We start from the raw sequence: 17,477 nt of genomic DNA on the forward strand, positions 1-17,477 counted from the left end.
TCATCTTAGTTGCGGTGCTTAGTATCAACCTCAACAAATAACTGCTGTTAACACATGCTTGCATCTTACTTGTTATGCATTTTCCTTAATTCCCCTAACAGCACAAAATATGGCAATCCAGACAAAGTTACAAGCAATACAACAACAACTCTGTCCTTACATCATTCCTACCCGTAACACAAAAATTGTATGCATCCTGTATTATATCCACATGGGTGCATGACATAAAAAATCCAACTTGACAAATTCTATCGATGTGGGTGGCAATAAAAAAGAGAGAAAATTCCATTAGGCCTGCAAGCCCCAGACTGAGAAGTGGTGTCTGGGGTTGGGAGAGTATACCTACGGTAGCTAGTTAGCATAAGAATCACACTGCTTTGCATCCCCAAAGCAATCCTAGTGCAGAGCCCCCCAGAAAAACAATGCGACTCCTGTAGATTGCTTGTATCTATCAGAGATGACTGATGTAGATCTGTTTTGGAAACATGCGTTGTGTCTGGATGCTGTAATGGTGCCAGCACTGAGCAGCTGGCTCTCTAGAAATGTGACAGTGCAAATGAAGTTGTCAGCGTGTGTTTGAGAACAATCTGGCTTCATGCACTTATTTTCCATATTTTAACTGGGGAGCTGAAATTGTTGCATTCAGGCCCAGAGGATTTATCATACTAAAGCCCTAATTTAAACCAAATTACAAAACACTGTGTACTATTGTACCTCACAGCAGACATGTTTTTGGACCAAATCTTGAGATGGTTGATGATAGTCAGTCTCCTTGACCTCACAGAGCTATTTACTTAACAAACAAAGTAAACATGTTGGGTTTTTTTCTTAAGGAAATGTATCACGTAAAGGGAACGTAATGAATCAAGGAAGGACATGCCCTGACTGATAAGACCCAATCATCATCGTCATCATTTTCAAAAGTCTCCATTTCCACCTGCCCAAACTAAAACTTGCTTTGTTTTTTTAAAGAAAGCAGGGTCAGCTGTGTTTTCAAATGTCTTTGTTCTAGGGATTGGAAAATGCCGGAGTGGTGTGAACGCTAGGCACAAATGTATCATTAGTTGTAGCTGTAGCTGTAGCAGGGGTCACTCTGTGTTGTGTACTGTTGACCGATGACAACTACGACAAATGCGTACTTATTTCCACCATCCTGCATGTGCATTAGAATAGAAGGAAAACAGTGACAAACATGAGTTTGTTTGACTGGGACTTCTCTCTCAAAGTCCAGAAGCAGAATTAGCATGTTATGAACTTCTGCCCTCAATGGAGGAGTCCATTACAGGCGCACTTATTCTTTTTACAATGTAAAGACCTTCAAAATGTACGTTTGGCTATTAAATAACACAGTGCCTTCCAAGAAATTATTACAAGAAACACTGCACAAATAAACTGAGTGATTTCACCACAATGCCCCTCAAAAACAAGATCCCTCTGCATGCCTTGCAGTGCAGACCAAAATTAAAATGTCTGCTTACAATCTAGTGTAACAACATCACACTAGATGTAAAGCTGACTGGATTGAGTTGGCTGCCCTGGTAGATGACAAGGGAGGAGACCGGTCAGTGCTGCACAAATCACCTCTATCACTACAGACCTGGGAGGTTAAAACTCCTGCCCTGTGGTCAGTGTAATTTAAAAGCTGTCTGAAAACTTGAGCACAACTATGACCTGAAGTCAGCGTCTCCAATCATCAGCCACACCCTGGTCAGGCCCCGGGGCTATGAGCCCACAGGTAAGCCTGTCACAAAGGCAAATCAACACTTTAAAGAGGCCAATTCAGTGGCCTCCCGAGGTAGCCTGGCTTCAGTGAGGACCTGGCCAAACCTTCTGAGTGTGATAATTAGTTTAGCTAAACAAACTTCTAATTATGTTAAAACAACATCAGCATCTGAATAGAAGTTAGAGTACTCTGTGAATATGGACAATAGAGCAGTGGGTGTATTCAAGCAGGACAGGGCAGACTTAGTATATTGGCTGTATAATGTAGGTGAGACTGACTGCAGTCAGCCTTCTTAAATGAACAATGAAAAAAACAACGAACCAATAATGGCACCAATACTAACATGATGCTTGTTGGTAGCTTTAAAATGTGGACTATAATTTTAGGGCCCTACAAACTAGTTCACTGGTAACACACAGTACTGCTTGTCCATCCTAGACTCTACACTCAGTGTAGTCACATCTCTATTAACTACATTACCTCAGAGGCTACAGCGGTGAGAAACTAAGAAGAGAGCCGGACCAGGCTGCAGCTAAAGATCTGCAGATCCTGGGGCTCAGACAAAAGAGGCTTTACTAAAGTTTTTCCCTTTAAAGAGCCTGTTCCTTAAGTCAGCTAGATTAGTTTAGTATCAAGTGTCAGGCTGCAGTGGCTGGAAGTCACAGACACCTGTCCTGAAAACAGTGTGAGCTGAGCTCCCATCCACACTGACAGACACAATGGAGAGAGAGACAGAGCATCACTTGGGTGGCAACTCCTAACACCTCAACAATCAACTGGCATCAAATCCTAAAATGCTGCCGTGTAAGAGAAATAAATGTAAGCTGCTTTGGTTAAAACTGAACTATTTAATTTCAAATGCTTACAGAAACATTTTAAGAGGAAAAGAAAAGACCAACTATGACCATGAACACAAAGAACTGAGTGATTTATCAGCCTTCATTTTACTAGTAATTAATTTTGCATGAGACTTCAAGGTCTAATTAAAGTATTAGGATAAGTGTCACTCAACACACTGAACAGTAATATGCTGGATTTATTTAACCTTAAACTTGACAAAATGAATCATTAATAATTAATAATTCTTTATTCATGTTGCTGCTGCTGTACTGTGAATCTGAGGGCACAATTCTGTTCCACAATATGATGGGAAATACAACCCAGTCACTACATCCACTGTAGATTATTTCCATCCTCATTTCCACTGCATGGTTTGACTCCACCTAACTCACTTTGGTCCTTCTCTTTATTTTTTTTCCCACTACAGATATTCGGGTTGCAGCGATATCCAGGCTCCAAGGTATACTGTGATAGAAAAGTCGATGGTTATCACACAGTGTGCATTTGCTTATCTACGATATTAGAAAAAAAAAATACAACTAGACGTTGAATCTTTATTTCAGTTATTTTCTAATGGGAGACTTTTTACATATCATCCATTAACAAAGCAAGTTTCAAGTTTCAATTATAGTAGTGAATTGTTTGTTCAACCAACAATAACAATTTAATTTTAATTCATTTAAGGGTCATTTTGACTAATAATAATACAAATTCAGTAATACCGTGATACCGGGTAACCGCAATATTTTCTAAAACAGTTATCGCACAATGAATATTTCATACAACCCTAGTGGATAGTAACCCCTCAGTGTAGGTGGGACTCAGCTGAGCATCATAACAAGGCTGTGTGAAACTGCTGCGTCATCTTCTTCACGTCTGCACATCTGTACTGTATGGCGAAGTTTTGCAGGCTGCCTTTTCCTTAAATGGAAAAGAGACCTTCTTCAAGGCGTGAACAGGTAGCAAGTAAATGTAGCACTATAAAAGGATAAAACAACATCCCTTGATTGGCCTGAATGCAGAGCATTTTAAAATCTGTGTCCAGAAGAAAATGCAGTTGCTATGACAGCAGCTTGGCTATCTAAAAATGTTGGGTTTGTACAGGATGTTCCCAAAAATCAAAAAAGAGCTGGCGAGTCGAGTTGAGTAGAACCGTGCCATACCATGCAGTGGAAATGCAGCATAAGGTAACTCACTCTGCATTTCAACCACAGGAACCAAGTTGTTGTTTTGGTTTTCTGGACCATGAGTTTCATTTTCAAAAGGTTAAACAGTAGTAATTTCCAAAAAGGCAAATAACTATCAGGGTGGAGGTTAAAGTGAACATGGCTGACTGGTCAAATATTAAGTCACAAGAATCAAACGTGAACAATTTTCTTTAGACTGCAGAAAAGCACTGATTCTAGCGAGCATCAAAATTAGGTCAAATGATAGTTTGTTTAATGTTCATGTTTAAATGACAGCCAAAACGATGTGCTGAAGTCTAAGACAAGAATAAAATGAAGTAAAACCTTCAAATTGCAGACCACCTCTTCTTTGGAGACAGGTGTCTTGACTTTCTGACGTTTTCAATCTCTGTGCGTGTCTGTTTCCCAACATTAGTCACGCAACGTAAAATCAAAAATCTCTGTGCTGTTGTCTTGCTATATGCAATACTTACATCTTAAACAAGTCCATCACTTCTTAATCTGTTACTGGTCTAATTGGCCTCATTGCCGAAGTACTTCAGGTGCAGGAAAAACATCATGAGTAAAGCAAAAACGGGACTTTTATTTCCTTACTTAGTTTACGATTTTATTTCCCTGAACTCTTTGGACAAAAGTTAAACAATAAACAAAAATCAATATTCGAACCAAAGTTTGTCCCATCACAGAGTATTGTTTTTTAAATTCTAACATCGTTTCTGATATCAGAGAAAACCATTAACTCTAATGTTGCTGTTTAAATGATGTCCTCTGCCCTGCACACAAATTAAACAAAATATTTAAAATGTATTCAAGTCAACAACTGCCTTTTTGAACAAATTGTTCTTTCCCAACTGAATCCATCTCTGTTTAGTTCAAGCCTCACGCACTTTGAAAGTACTGAATAAAAATCAGATATCTAAAAAAAAGAAAAGATCTACATGGATAATTGGTGTTATACAAAAGACGTTTATGGGATTACTGCTGGAGGATTTATTTGTGCGCTCTCTCTCAAAGGGTGTGAGCTACAAGTTTTTCAGTTGAACCTGGCATGATATAATACTGCGGTATAAAAGTCAAGTTAAGCCTGGTCTAAACTGTCAGAAAGATGTATGAAAAAATACAAGAGATGAGGGTAATAGGGGCTCATGCTGTAGCATCCCCACATCCACAGTTATTGGACGAGGTCTCATACTGACTCAACAGTTTATTCAAGTGAACCGTGGCAAGCAGTCGTTTCTTAAGCCTGCACCTTAAAAAACACTTCTTAACGTGCTGGAGGCAAACTGGTGGAGCATGACAAAATACAAAAAGAACTTATTATGGTTGGGTATTTAACGCAGAGGCTTACTTTGGATTAAAGACATCAAGTCCCTGATGTATAACCCATCCAAGTTAAGATTAAAGTCATGCTTTTTTTTACTGAACTTTGTAAAACTAGTGCTGTAGATATTTTAGATAGCTGTAGCTCTTAAACTATGTGTTCAGACAAACAAAGGACAATACGGACTGCTAACCAGTTAAAGTGAATGTAATAAAGTAAGATAAGATACATTTGTGATATTGATCCCCTGCAGGGAGTTCAGTTGTTGCAGCACTAAAAGGACAGAAATAAATACAGATGAACAGAGATAAATAGTAAGAGGTGTGATTAATCGCAGCAGAGTCAACAGTCTATCTAAAGGCAGCAACACACCAAACTAACATCAAAGAACTGGTGGTGACGTAGGCCAACTGGTGCGTTGCTTTATGTCGCCTGGGTCATAAAAAAAGCCAAAAAATTGGACTTGAACACACTGCAAAGACCACAGCCAACGGCCAACTAGAACTGTTTTACGCCTGCATTAGAGGAAATAACTCTCCATACCAGCAGGCTGCAGCAGTTTGTATTCGTCGCTCAAAAATGAAACCGGAAGAACGACGGGATGTATTCAATATGCTAGTTAGCCAGTTAGGACACTAACAACAAAACATATGCACTGTCCGCTAGTGAACAATATGACAAACAACTATAAACCATTTCCCCAAAAGAGCTCAATGGCTAAAAACATCATTTTACCTAAAACAAGTTTGTTTCAATGTCACGCTCTCCTAACTTTGGTTATTTGTTTACTTTCCTCACTTCTGTTTCTCTTCTCGTGCACTGAGCTGAACTGCCTATCAGAGTGATTTCTCTCAAAATACTGAATCGGATATGAAAAGCAGACAAAGCTCGACTGTGCAGGACACACCACAAAAACTAGAGTGACAGACGCCCACTAACAACTGACCATCGGCTTGGCATGTTAGTGTGATATATAATATGATTTTTATATAAGTAATGGTACTTAGTGTTTGTCTGTATATATAATAGAATATAACGCAAGAGTCATTGTAACATCCTGACATCATGACTCACAAACAACGCTTTGAAAAAGACAAAGAAAACTTCTTGAGAACGGAAATGATTGCACCACATGCGGCAGATTCTTTTCAGCTGACAACATTAACATTAGACCAAAATTCTGTTAAACTTGTGGAGAAAGCTGATCAGCTGCTTAGACATCAACTAATGCAGCAACAGTGATCCCACATAAGGCACACGAGGAGAAATGGTGAAAAAAGTACGAATCCAAACACAAACATGTAATTAGATCTCAGGGAAGCCGTGTGTTGATTGAGCTACTCTGCCGCAAAGTTGTTTAAACTCTTTCCTGTGCCTGAAAAGAACCTCTGTTCCTCTGCTCGACACTGCGTCTTCCACGCACAGCTGATCAGAGCTTTATCTGGGTGTAAAATCAGCTGTTTGGGGTAGGATATAGCGTTTCTCCTGCCACTATTTCTGCTACATTCCTTCATGTTATTCTACCCTTTGCCTGCTCCTCTCCTCCCCCCTTGTTGCCACCCCCCACCTTTACATGGAGAAGACACGTACTGATAGATGAGAGCTGGGACCTCTGCAAGTGAGGCAGGTGCTGCGTTAAATTGTTGCCCTGCAGCTACAGAAAAAAAATCCAGAAGAAAAAGGAATTTCAGATTAAACATAAACCCTACACAATACAAATAAGTCCCCCAGGGCACTAAACAGTGAGCTGCATTCTAATGACTCATGAAAGAGGCACACCTCCACATGGGTGGAAGACGAGGGGGGTAGGGTGAGGGTGGTTTTGCCCACCACCTCTTTTCATCAAAACATAACGATCGGGGCTTGGTGATTGGCAAGATGCCACGGCAGCCAGCTCTTAGACCCACACAGATGCTGTCCAAGTTGCTGGCGTGCCAATCACCGCACCACGCCCCTCTTTGGTGTATAGGAAAGTGGGTGGTGGAGGTGGGGCCATTAATCACCAGTTCAAGAGAGCACAGGCCCCCTGGGGGGATGCGCAGGGTAACATTACTCAGCTCCTTGAACAAAATTTTTATTTGCTATTTTTTTCCATCCTGGCTGGACAACAGCATTCCTACACTGGGAGGGGAACATGCAGATCATCGCTCAGTAGCAGAGCTGGCAAAGATAAGTTCCTCACTACAGGTCAAACAGAAGGGAGTTCATACAGTGCAACATATAAATATAACCATAACACAACATAAACTAAACGTCCAAAGAGTTTTTTTTCACAGTCCTTTGCTTGACAGAGCTATAATGTGAATGGTTGTTACAAAAAGCAAGCTAACAATCCCTACTTCAGCTCATTTTAATTAAAAAACAGGAAACTCAGCTGTCACTATCCACAGCACATCATCATGCATGTGATCGTCTCTAAATGCACATTGCACCATCAACAGACTCTGAGAGCTACCTGTCTCAGAGGAGGCCACCCAGGTCAAGCACAACTCAGGCTGAATGAGATAGTATCACTACCTTACAGACAAACATCTCAGACGAACACAGATAAACCGATTCACTGGCTGTTAAACTGCTCTGCACCACATTTTCACAACCGTCCTGGGGAAATTCCATTGTTAATATGAAAATTGAAAGTACTTCTCTATTGTAGAACCTATGGAATTTACCAATGGAAGTCCCATTAACTCAGAATGAAAGTAATCTCAGTTGGTACATTAATTAATCAGTCAAGTGCACAAAAAACAAACTTAAACGTCATGTAAGATTTTAAGCTGTTATATGTTGCACAGATGTTTTCTGGTGAATCATTTAGAGGGAAATAGGAGCACTTTGTATGACATCATTTGTGTGTTTTAACTGGTTAAGAAAGTAGATTGCTGCTTGGTATTTACAAATAGAAAATACTGGCAAAACATTTATAACATTTATATTGTTTAAGTGAAGGGCACAGACACACTAAATGAAGATGGAAAGGTCGTTGCTTAAACCTTATTATTCAACAAACAAAATAGACACTGCTCAGTTTGCATTAAAATGTTTAGTTTACAGTTAACAGTGATGTTTACTGGCTGTGTACAGAGATGGAAATTAACTTTTTTGTCCACCTACTACTGTGGCCAAAATCTACCAGCCACTCAATAGATAAATATTGTTTTTTTGGCTGGTGAGTAAAGGAAATCTAACAGCCACTTGCATATTTTACCAACATTTGGCTGGTGGCTGGTGATAATCTTCTTCTCTGGCTGTACAGCGCATTACATGTTGAAGTGATGATGACGGGTCATGTAATTAAGAATATTATTAATTTTAAATACATGTTATCTCTGATTGTGGAGGGTCTGAGGCAGCAGGAAATGCTTGTGAAAAACACTAAAAAGTAAAACTGGTGTTTTACTCGAACAGCAAACCCACATACTTACAGCAAGCGTCTCATCTGCCTCATGCATGGTTATGCAGTCCATACTGATCTGAATGGTGTTTCCTGCAGAACCATCAGTTGGACCGTCTCTGAAGTTCAGCTCTATGGGCTGGACTGAATGAATGGCAGATCTGAAACATAAGATACAATATACAGATTTTTTTTCCGTCACTACAGTCTGTTGTGTAAATTTTTGCATTTACATCACAATGTTTTTCTTTTGTACTGTTCACTCACTGGTCCAGCATATCAAACAGTTGGTTGAATACATCTTGGCTGAAGAAGTCACTTGTCTGTGCTGACTGATTCTGGGACATGGCGGTGAGGAATGAGCTCTCTCTCCAGGACAAACGAGACGAAGGGTCCCTGAGTCTGCCAGGAGACAGAATCAACCACAATCACATTCATTTTACGACACATATTCCAAATAAGCAGTACTTACTTTACTATTGGCATTTTTTTAAACAGACACAACTATTTTAATAAGTAGTTTTAAAAGCTGCAATGTCAGCAAACATTCAGTATAAATGTTGATGTGCAGGGCTGAGATTTGGCCACCCAGCCAGTGGAGGAAAGGAGGAGGAGGAGGAGGAGTCCTGCTGGCAGTCATTCATGAAGAGCACTTCCATTGTGAAGAAGTCAGCCTGCATAATACTGAATATTTGTACTACACATAATGGTGATTATGCACCATTCAGACAGAGGCACTTTGACCTGCTCCCCTGAAACATTACACCTGCTTCAGAGCTCAGCCTGCCATTGTTCCTGCTGAAGTGGCGCACGCTGCAGTCTGAGACAGGCGGAATTCCCCCCGCAGTCTATATGATAGCACTGCTGCAACTTCTGGTATGTGTACAGCTGGACGAGCTTGGGGGGGAGATGGGGGGCCATAATCTGAAGCTGGCACTATTTTGGGTTTTGGAATTCCCCAACACTGCGTGATGAATGATATTAATACCTGACTTACAAACACAGGCATATCTAATGAAGCAAATAATTTTACTTATGCAGGAGGCACACATGAGGGAGTATTGCTTTTAGAATAAAGATATGTTGAGTTTGCAGTGCCCATAAAACATTTAAAAGGAAATGTAAAAGATAAAGCATACAGACAACTCAGTTTGGGTCAAAGTGGTAAAAGTAGATCTTTTTACAATATCAACACTATGTAGAGGCTTTGAGTGCTCAAGAGGAGCAATGATCTCAAACCACAGGAAATTATGGACTGCAATTGTTCTCCAGTTCACCTTGTGTTGGAAACTGGACATGTACATTATTATTTTTATTTTTTTTTTTACATCTTTTGTACTGTGTCAGTCAAACACATGGAACATATTAGTTAATGTACTTATCTGTGATTACTTGAAGTAATAAGACAATGTGTTCAATATTTCTGAAGGACGAAATACACTCAAATTTAGACTTTTGACAAGGGTAAATACACAAACACGTCACAATGTGGCTGTAAGCATTATCAATATTTCTATAAATCATATTTTGCAGGTCTTGATGGGGGATATGACTTTATTTTGGCTGACCTAGCTAGCTTATGCGTCACTAATGATGACGCAACGAGCAAGCTAGCGCTAGCTGAGAAAATAAAACTTGACCCAAATATTGCTAATTCGGTGGAAGTAACAGTAACAGTTAATACAAAGACGTTTTGTAACCATTATGAATAACATATATATCTGCTTTGCCGTTTTTATGCTGTCACTGGTGATGAATTATTGGGGTTTGGCCTGTTTGGCTAGTTAGCGTTAGCTACAGTTAATTAAGATGCTAACTAGCAAAACAATCGGTAATTCTCGCTCACTTCCCGTTAGCTAGCCAAGCTATTATTTCTAACGTGACTTGGTATTTCTCATGCACAATTAGCCGTGTTTACTGGAGTTTAAATTAACCTACTGTTACAAATATTCAGGTAAAGTGTAGCTGTACACACGTTATTACCTTCAGGTGTTCAGGTTGCCATTGGGTTAATTGTTTGCCGAGTAAAATCTCGCGAGAGTACAGGGCAAATAAAATGGCGACTGTTTTTGTAATTGTATGTAAGACAAAATGAATTGTATGTTAATTAAAACGTTGCAACACTATTTATTTATCCAACACAGCCAATCTCCCTTTGTTGTTTATCAGTGATATAAAATAATCTATAATATTATTGAAAAAATATTTGAGCAGTACTACTGTAGTACAAACTGCAGTGTCTGTGTGGGTCTCTGCTGCAGCTTTCAGGTTATCTCAGGGTACACGTTAAAGGAGTTCGGTACTACTAACTGCAGGACAGACAGTAGAACTGACTGTTATTCAAACTAAAGTGTAGACTGTAACCTCCTATAGACTAGTTCTGACTGTTAATGCAGACAACAGCAGTGACTGTAGTACTAACTGTAGTACAGACTGTGGTACAGATTGTAGTGCAGAGTAGTACTAACCGCAGCACAGACTGTACCACAGACTGTAGTACTGACTCCAGAACAGACTGTAGTACTGTGTGTAGTGCTGACTGCAGTATTACTCACACTGACTGTAGTAGTGACTGTAGTACTAACTATAGTGATTGTTGAACAGTGTATAGTACTGACTGTAGTCCAGACTGCAGTACTGACTCGTGCTTACTGTAGCACTAACTGTAACATACACTGTAGCACTAACTGTAGTATTAATTGTAGTACTGACTATATATTTATATGAACTGTATGTCTACTTACTTGTAGCCTACATTAAGAACAACAGGACACTGGAGACAAATCCCTACAATGTTCACACATACTTGGCTACTTAAACTGATCCTGATAATTTGTTTGAATAACTATTGAGATACTTTTGAATACAGGCCTGTCAAAACTGTAAAGTGTGTATATTATGTTTCTTAAATATTTAAGATGGTTATTAGACTTTTTCAGACTGTTTTAATTTTACTATAATGACAAAGAACAAGCAGAATTGCAGGAGGAATACATCCACAGTAATAATCAAAAGAGTGGGTTCCCCAGCAGATAAGTTCAAACATAACATTAAAGAAATGGATGGCAGTTACTGAGATAAATAACAAAAGGTGGATGAATAGAAAAACAAGTAGACTGCAGGTAGAGCAGGTGTGGCGTCACCTCGTTTAATGGAGGAGGGAGGATTAAGGTGTGGTCCGAATGACCTCTGCTTCAGTTAAGCTTCCTTTGATTTTAGCTTTCATTTTCCTCTAAAACAGGCTATTTGGCAGAACTTGTTCAACTGTCACCTCATTAACTTGTGTGAAAGAGCTTTGTTTCACAGCTTTGTTTGTTGATCCAGAATCCAGAATATAATCACAACAGTTGTGCATCAGGTTCGACATGTATTACAGCGTCAGCCTATTAATAGCCTACATTTGAATATTATCATAAGAAAACTGTTGCCTTTACCTGCTGATGACATGCACTTAAATTAAATTAAACTTTTGTGTTTAATATAGTGTTAGTGGTGTTCATGTTTTTTCTACCTACAGCATGTGCATGGTTCTGTAAGATTTTGGGATTGTACGTTTTTATTAACACACAATGGAAAGTGTGAAAAAATGCATTTAAACTATGAGCAAGGCAATAAATAGGAAAAATATGCCCACTTTTATTTGCATGCATCTTAATAGACTGTATGATATTAGATTAGATAATAATAGAAATAAAAACTCTTCTATGTGTAATTTCTAATTAGTTAAAAAAAAATTTATTTCTTCTCTTAATTATATTTAGCAGTTTCATTTTAAAGGCTGTTCAGATAGATGGGTTTATCCCTTCCCTGGCCGTTGTTTGTCTCCTCTGGGTGTCTGGTTACTCAGAGAGTTTTTCAGGTAGCCTGAGGCGAAGGCTGTTCAGCATCCACTTAAAGACAGTGCAGCGCCTCCAGACGAGACTGGGGCAGAGGTCAGCACTAAACAGGGGATGGCCATTGTCTCTTGGCAGGTTGGGCACACCGACCGATGAAAATGCAATCAAAACAAACAGCCCAGCCGATTGGGGCCCTTCTCCAGTGTCTTTATTAATCACTTGTTCAAAGGCCTAAGACCTTCTCCCCCTCATCTGTCAGCCCCAGCTGCAAGAGGGACATGACTGCAAAACAATAGAAAGCCCCAAAGTTTCTCCTCCTCTTATCCCCTGACTTTTATAGAAGTGAAACAGTCTGAAGTCAAATCCTCTGGGGCAAAAGGACAGGCACAAATTCCTCTAAGGTTTGGAATGTAAAGAAAACAAGAGAGGAAGAGAAAATTGGTGGACCAAAAAGATTCCTTGATACCTGAAAGGTGAGTCGAATCTAAAAAGCAAAACAATAGAACATGGACGCTGCCAAAACATTCCTGGCTCAAAAATAGATTAAAACACCACTGGTAGCAGGTGGTATTTGAAAGCATCATGCAATGAGTTTTAAACCTGTAGCCGTGTAGTTATTAAGGTCCAATAAATTAATTACTGTAAGCTACAGACAACAGCTACTTTCTGTTTGATCAAAGCACAAAACATGATGCACATGATGATTTAAAACATTATCAAAAAACACAACTACAAGGACACGGTGACATTGTGTTAATGCTCTTATAATTGCTTTTTTAAGTGTAAATATGTATAATGTGCATCTGTATGTTTAAACTGTATACGTTATTTTTGTACACTGTGAAAAGATTCATATCTCAACCAAACTTTTTGTTTAAATTAAAGGGATTAAGAAGGATTAAATAAATTAATAAATAAACAGAGCCAAAGAGCACTCGGTACATAATGTCTCAAGGTGCAAGAAAATGCACCAAATAATAAGTAACATAAATTATTAGATATAGATACACAGTAAGATCACATATAGTAACCAAAGAGACATAAAGAGACAACACAATAGTGTGTTAGCAGTGATACAATCTTATCGACCAGACAGCAATTAGTGCTGTACGACAATTAGAAGCTGTACTTCTAAATATCAGGACAAAATAGTGATGGAGATTTTCTTTTTTTATTGTACTGATTTTTTTTAATATTATTTGAAGACTACATGAATGTGTGAACTCATTAATTAATGATGAACGATGATGATTAAAGATTAAACATGCAGTGATGAGAAAACCCTCAGTATTCATTAAGTAAATTATATACAAATATACACACACACAGACATATATATATATATATATATATAGATAGATAGATAGATAGATAGATAGATAGATAGATAGATAGATAATACTGATTGAAACATTAAAAAGTTTTAAAAATCACAATATGTTTTGAGTGTGAATTATTTGTATCAGAGTTGATTTATGCCATGCACACAATGACATGTATGTACATAATTCTTACGTAGAGATGCTGTAATTAACTCTGGAGAAAGATACTTAATTATTGAGTCTTTTTCCCAGTTTGTCAAATACCGATACTTTGGGTTTGTGGTTCGGTCCAAATACTGACTCAAAGCATCTGATGATCTGTGAATGAGACCCACAAGTCAACAATCTTTCTCCAGTGTTACAGCACCTGTAACTGTTCTTACTTATAAATGTTGTTTTTTTTCTCTTCTGTTTAACGATCTAACATGTTTCATAATTATTTTGTTTTAGTCATTGATAAATTGTAATTTAAGTTGTCGTTGATTTCTTCTTTCAATGAGATGCATTTAAAACCCTTTAGATTGTTTTAATCACAGCAGTACAATCGAGTTTTAATCCTTTAATGCCCTTTGTGTCTCCTGTGATAATAAATAAACTACTGATAAAACTAATTTATTTATAATCCCAGATGCTAAAGAAGCAACATAATGTCCTGACATCATGTTATAATCACAATTTTGGACCTACAGAGGAATTTTATGGAGCAAGATATTCAAGATTCAGTGCTGTGCTGCATTTGATAAAACGGTAAAATCCTGTCTTCTGTCATTCTGCATTAAAACATGACATCTCTTGATTTACAATGTGCATATGCACTGAAAAGGCCAGAAGTCATCTTCAGTAAGGATCAGAGGAAGACCAAGCAACCGCGATGTCATGTAATCTGTCTGCCACGTCAGCCCTGATGGCCCGTTACACATGCATTGTTGCCATAAGTATGCCACACTTATAAATATATCGGGCCAGAGCAGCAGCTGAGGATCCAGGCAGACACAACTGTTTTCAGGTTGTGTTGGACCTCCAGACAGTTTCAGTCTGCCTGGAGGTCCGGGTCAAACAAAGAGTCAGAGTGAGTCAGATATTGACACTGAAGTAGGTCTGTGAAGTAGCTCCGTTCAGAACTTAATTTAAGGGTAACATACATGTTAAAGATCACTGCTCAATACATATTTCCTCTACTTGTACCACATGTTAAATCCACGCAATGTGTTAGTTAAGATGCTTTAAAAAAGTAAAGTCACATGGCTTCAGAAACATTGTAATATCAGTTTATACAACATGTATGTACTTACCGATGAAAGGGAAACTCTGGGTAATACTGCACAGCTGTGTAAGGTGAATTCATGTTGTCATGCCAAACTTCACTTTGCTGAAATCTTCAAAATGATCAGCTTGTCACAAAGACACATGTATCAACGGCTGTGCATGAGCTACACGAATAAATACAAGTAATGAAAAAAAATAAATAGAAATAAATAAAGGCCTGGATTAAAGTGCCGGAGGGTACAGTGCAGAGTGGAGAACGTTTGAGAGATGAATTTGAATTTAGGTATTTTTTCTTAGACTAGCCTACAAATAGGAGGGGCTTGTGTCAGCTCTCTGACCAATCCCCAGCTACAGTTGTACAAGATATCACTCACTCTCAGTTGCTAGGATATAGATATCAAGCAACTACATTTGACCCTGCACCTCCCCACCCAACAAACATATTATAGCCACTATCCTGAAAAGCTCACCCCTGCCCCACTCCTCCATGTGTTTCTCTGGCCCGTTATGATATTTCCACCCAGATTCCCTGGTGGTTTGTGGGTTGAGGGCATGTCTGTTGTGTCACGCTTCTCACCAAGGCCCAGGAGGCTTTGAGCACGCTGAATAAATGCCACAAACACACTCCGAATGGCACGTTGTTGATTGTGTGCAGATTCAGCAAAAGCACCTAGTGAAACAACAAAAATCACCCAAATATTTGACTATAAGGAAGTGAAACGGACACTTTGTCTAAGACCTCAGATGTCTAATGAGATGTTAAAGCAGAAGATGGACACAAACAGAAATGGAGAAGAAAATGATCCTCCTATATCCTCTTTAAGCTTGAGCGGCAATAAACAGACACCAGACAAAAAATATTGCGGTTTGAAAATCCTTTACAGTAGCCTACATAAAGTCTTATTTAAGCACACACACACATCGTAGCACCTACAATATCAGACTCTTCCTCTCACCCAAGCAGTATGACACTGTAAACCTAGAGGTCTTGTGTGGTTTTCGGAGATGAATTGCAGATGAATCAGTATGCTAAAATAAAAGGTAGGGTCACAGCGGGGGGAAAGATAATAAATAGATGTGGTGTATCCAGGGAACACAAACCTCTAAGCTGCTCTCTTGTACTTGTAATAAAGACACACAGCCTGTCTCTCCCTCTCCTCTGACTGCCTGCTGTGCACCTATCGACACTGATACAACATACTGTGGGCCAACCTGGTGATGTGACACTGCGGTCACACAGCTGCTATTTTAAAGATACCGGAGTACAAGCTTTCGCTATCACACCAGACTTCATATTAAGTATTAAACACTCAGCCAATTACTTAATATACAAGCCTCAAGTCATACACAGATTTCCATGTTCTTTTCTAATTAACAAGGAATTTACCACTGTGTTCATTTTTTCCCACTACAAATGAAATCTGGGGATCTTAATCGTCAGGTAAGATGATGCTTTGATGATGTTTAAACCAGTGGTTCCCAACTGGTGGGTCACGAGTCCACTCTGAATGGACCACAAGTGACTCGCGAAATTGTCAAATTTGTATAAAACACACTTTATTTTGAAGTACAGTGAATTTCTGGCACTCATTTTTATTTTTAAGTTCCATTTCCTGCTGTAGAGTCAGTGACTAACGGACAGCTACTTGAAAGAGACAGCAAACTAGCTCAACGACATGGCCAAATGGAAGTATGACACCGAATATATTAAACTGTGTGGACCTTGAACTAATCACTAAGGAGAAATCTGGACCCCGTAGCTGGACCAGTTGAGAACCACTGGTTTAAACAAGACTTTAAACTGCTCTGTACTTTGATGGCTAAATGCTAACTGCAGTATGCTAACTGCTAACGACAACACCATGCTAATGTTTAGCAAGTAATGTTCACCATGGCTTCAATCTAAAGCCCCATTTACACTGCCTGTTCAAGGTGGGAATTTCTTGCTGTTATTCAACCTCACGGTTCTGTATAAACGATAAAAATGCAGAAATGGAGAGACAGAGTTGTCTCGCCATCAAGCCGGCAGCAGAAGTAGCAACAGCACCGAATAGATGTCTGTGTACGAGACAGCCGGTAGGACAAGGCCATGGACAGGACGGGTGTGACATTTTGATGACAGTTTATGTTTGCGACCAGCTGCCAGGAGATTTAAAAAGCAGCTAGTACCAGTTAGCAGCTAACTCAAAGAAGACGAACAGCAGCCAAAACTGTCCGAAACTCGGGGAGACAATGAGGTGAGGAAGCTACTTATGCCCCCCCCCCCCAACAGACCCCTAACAGAAAGAAAGCAGTTACAGAAAATGAATGAATGAATGTGCATTTCACATTCATAATCTCGATCTGCAAAGTACCTAAAAATTATACTTAAGTACAATACTTAAGTAAACGTATTTTTCCCCCACTGGTAATTGGACATAAGCTGAAATAATGGACAAATAAAAGTGTTGACCAGATGATGGCGCTGGATGCTAGAAGTGCTAAGGGATTATAGTGAATCAATAAATTAATCAGGGGGACGTGAATCTCTTATACCAATTTTCATGTTGGTAGTCTGATTCAAGGAGCACTGAGCGACCAACACCGACCAA

The 17,477-nt window shown here is 39.1% G+C and overlaps 1 protein-coding gene across 1 annotated transcript in view; it reads right to left on the bottom strand.

The window, feature by feature from the left end:
- tp63 (tumor protein p63) overlaps window positions 1–15,044 on the bottom strand; it is a 41,034-nt gene extending 25,990 nt beyond the window's left edge. The window contains exons 1-3 of the mRNA XM_050055430.1: window positions 14,913–15,044; window positions 8,730–8,864; window positions 8,494–8,623 (exon numbers count right to left, since the gene is read on the bottom strand). Coding sequence (XP_049911387.1) covers window positions 8,494–8,623; window positions 8,730–8,864; window positions 14,913–14,965 — 318 coding nt within the window. The 5' untranslated portion in view covers window positions 14,966–15,044. The remainder of the gene's footprint in view (window positions 1–8,493; window positions 8,624–8,729; window positions 8,865–14,912) is intronic.
- Window positions 15,045–17,477: the final 2,433 nt, after the last annotated feature.

This window comes from Epinephelus moara, chromosome 10 (genome assembly GCF_006386435.1).
Source record: "Epinephelus moara isolate mb chromosome 10, YSFRI_EMoa_1.0, whole genome shotgun sequence".
Classification (NCBI taxonomy): domain Eukaryota; kingdom Metazoa; phylum Chordata; class Actinopteri; order Perciformes; family Serranidae; genus Epinephelus; species Epinephelus moara.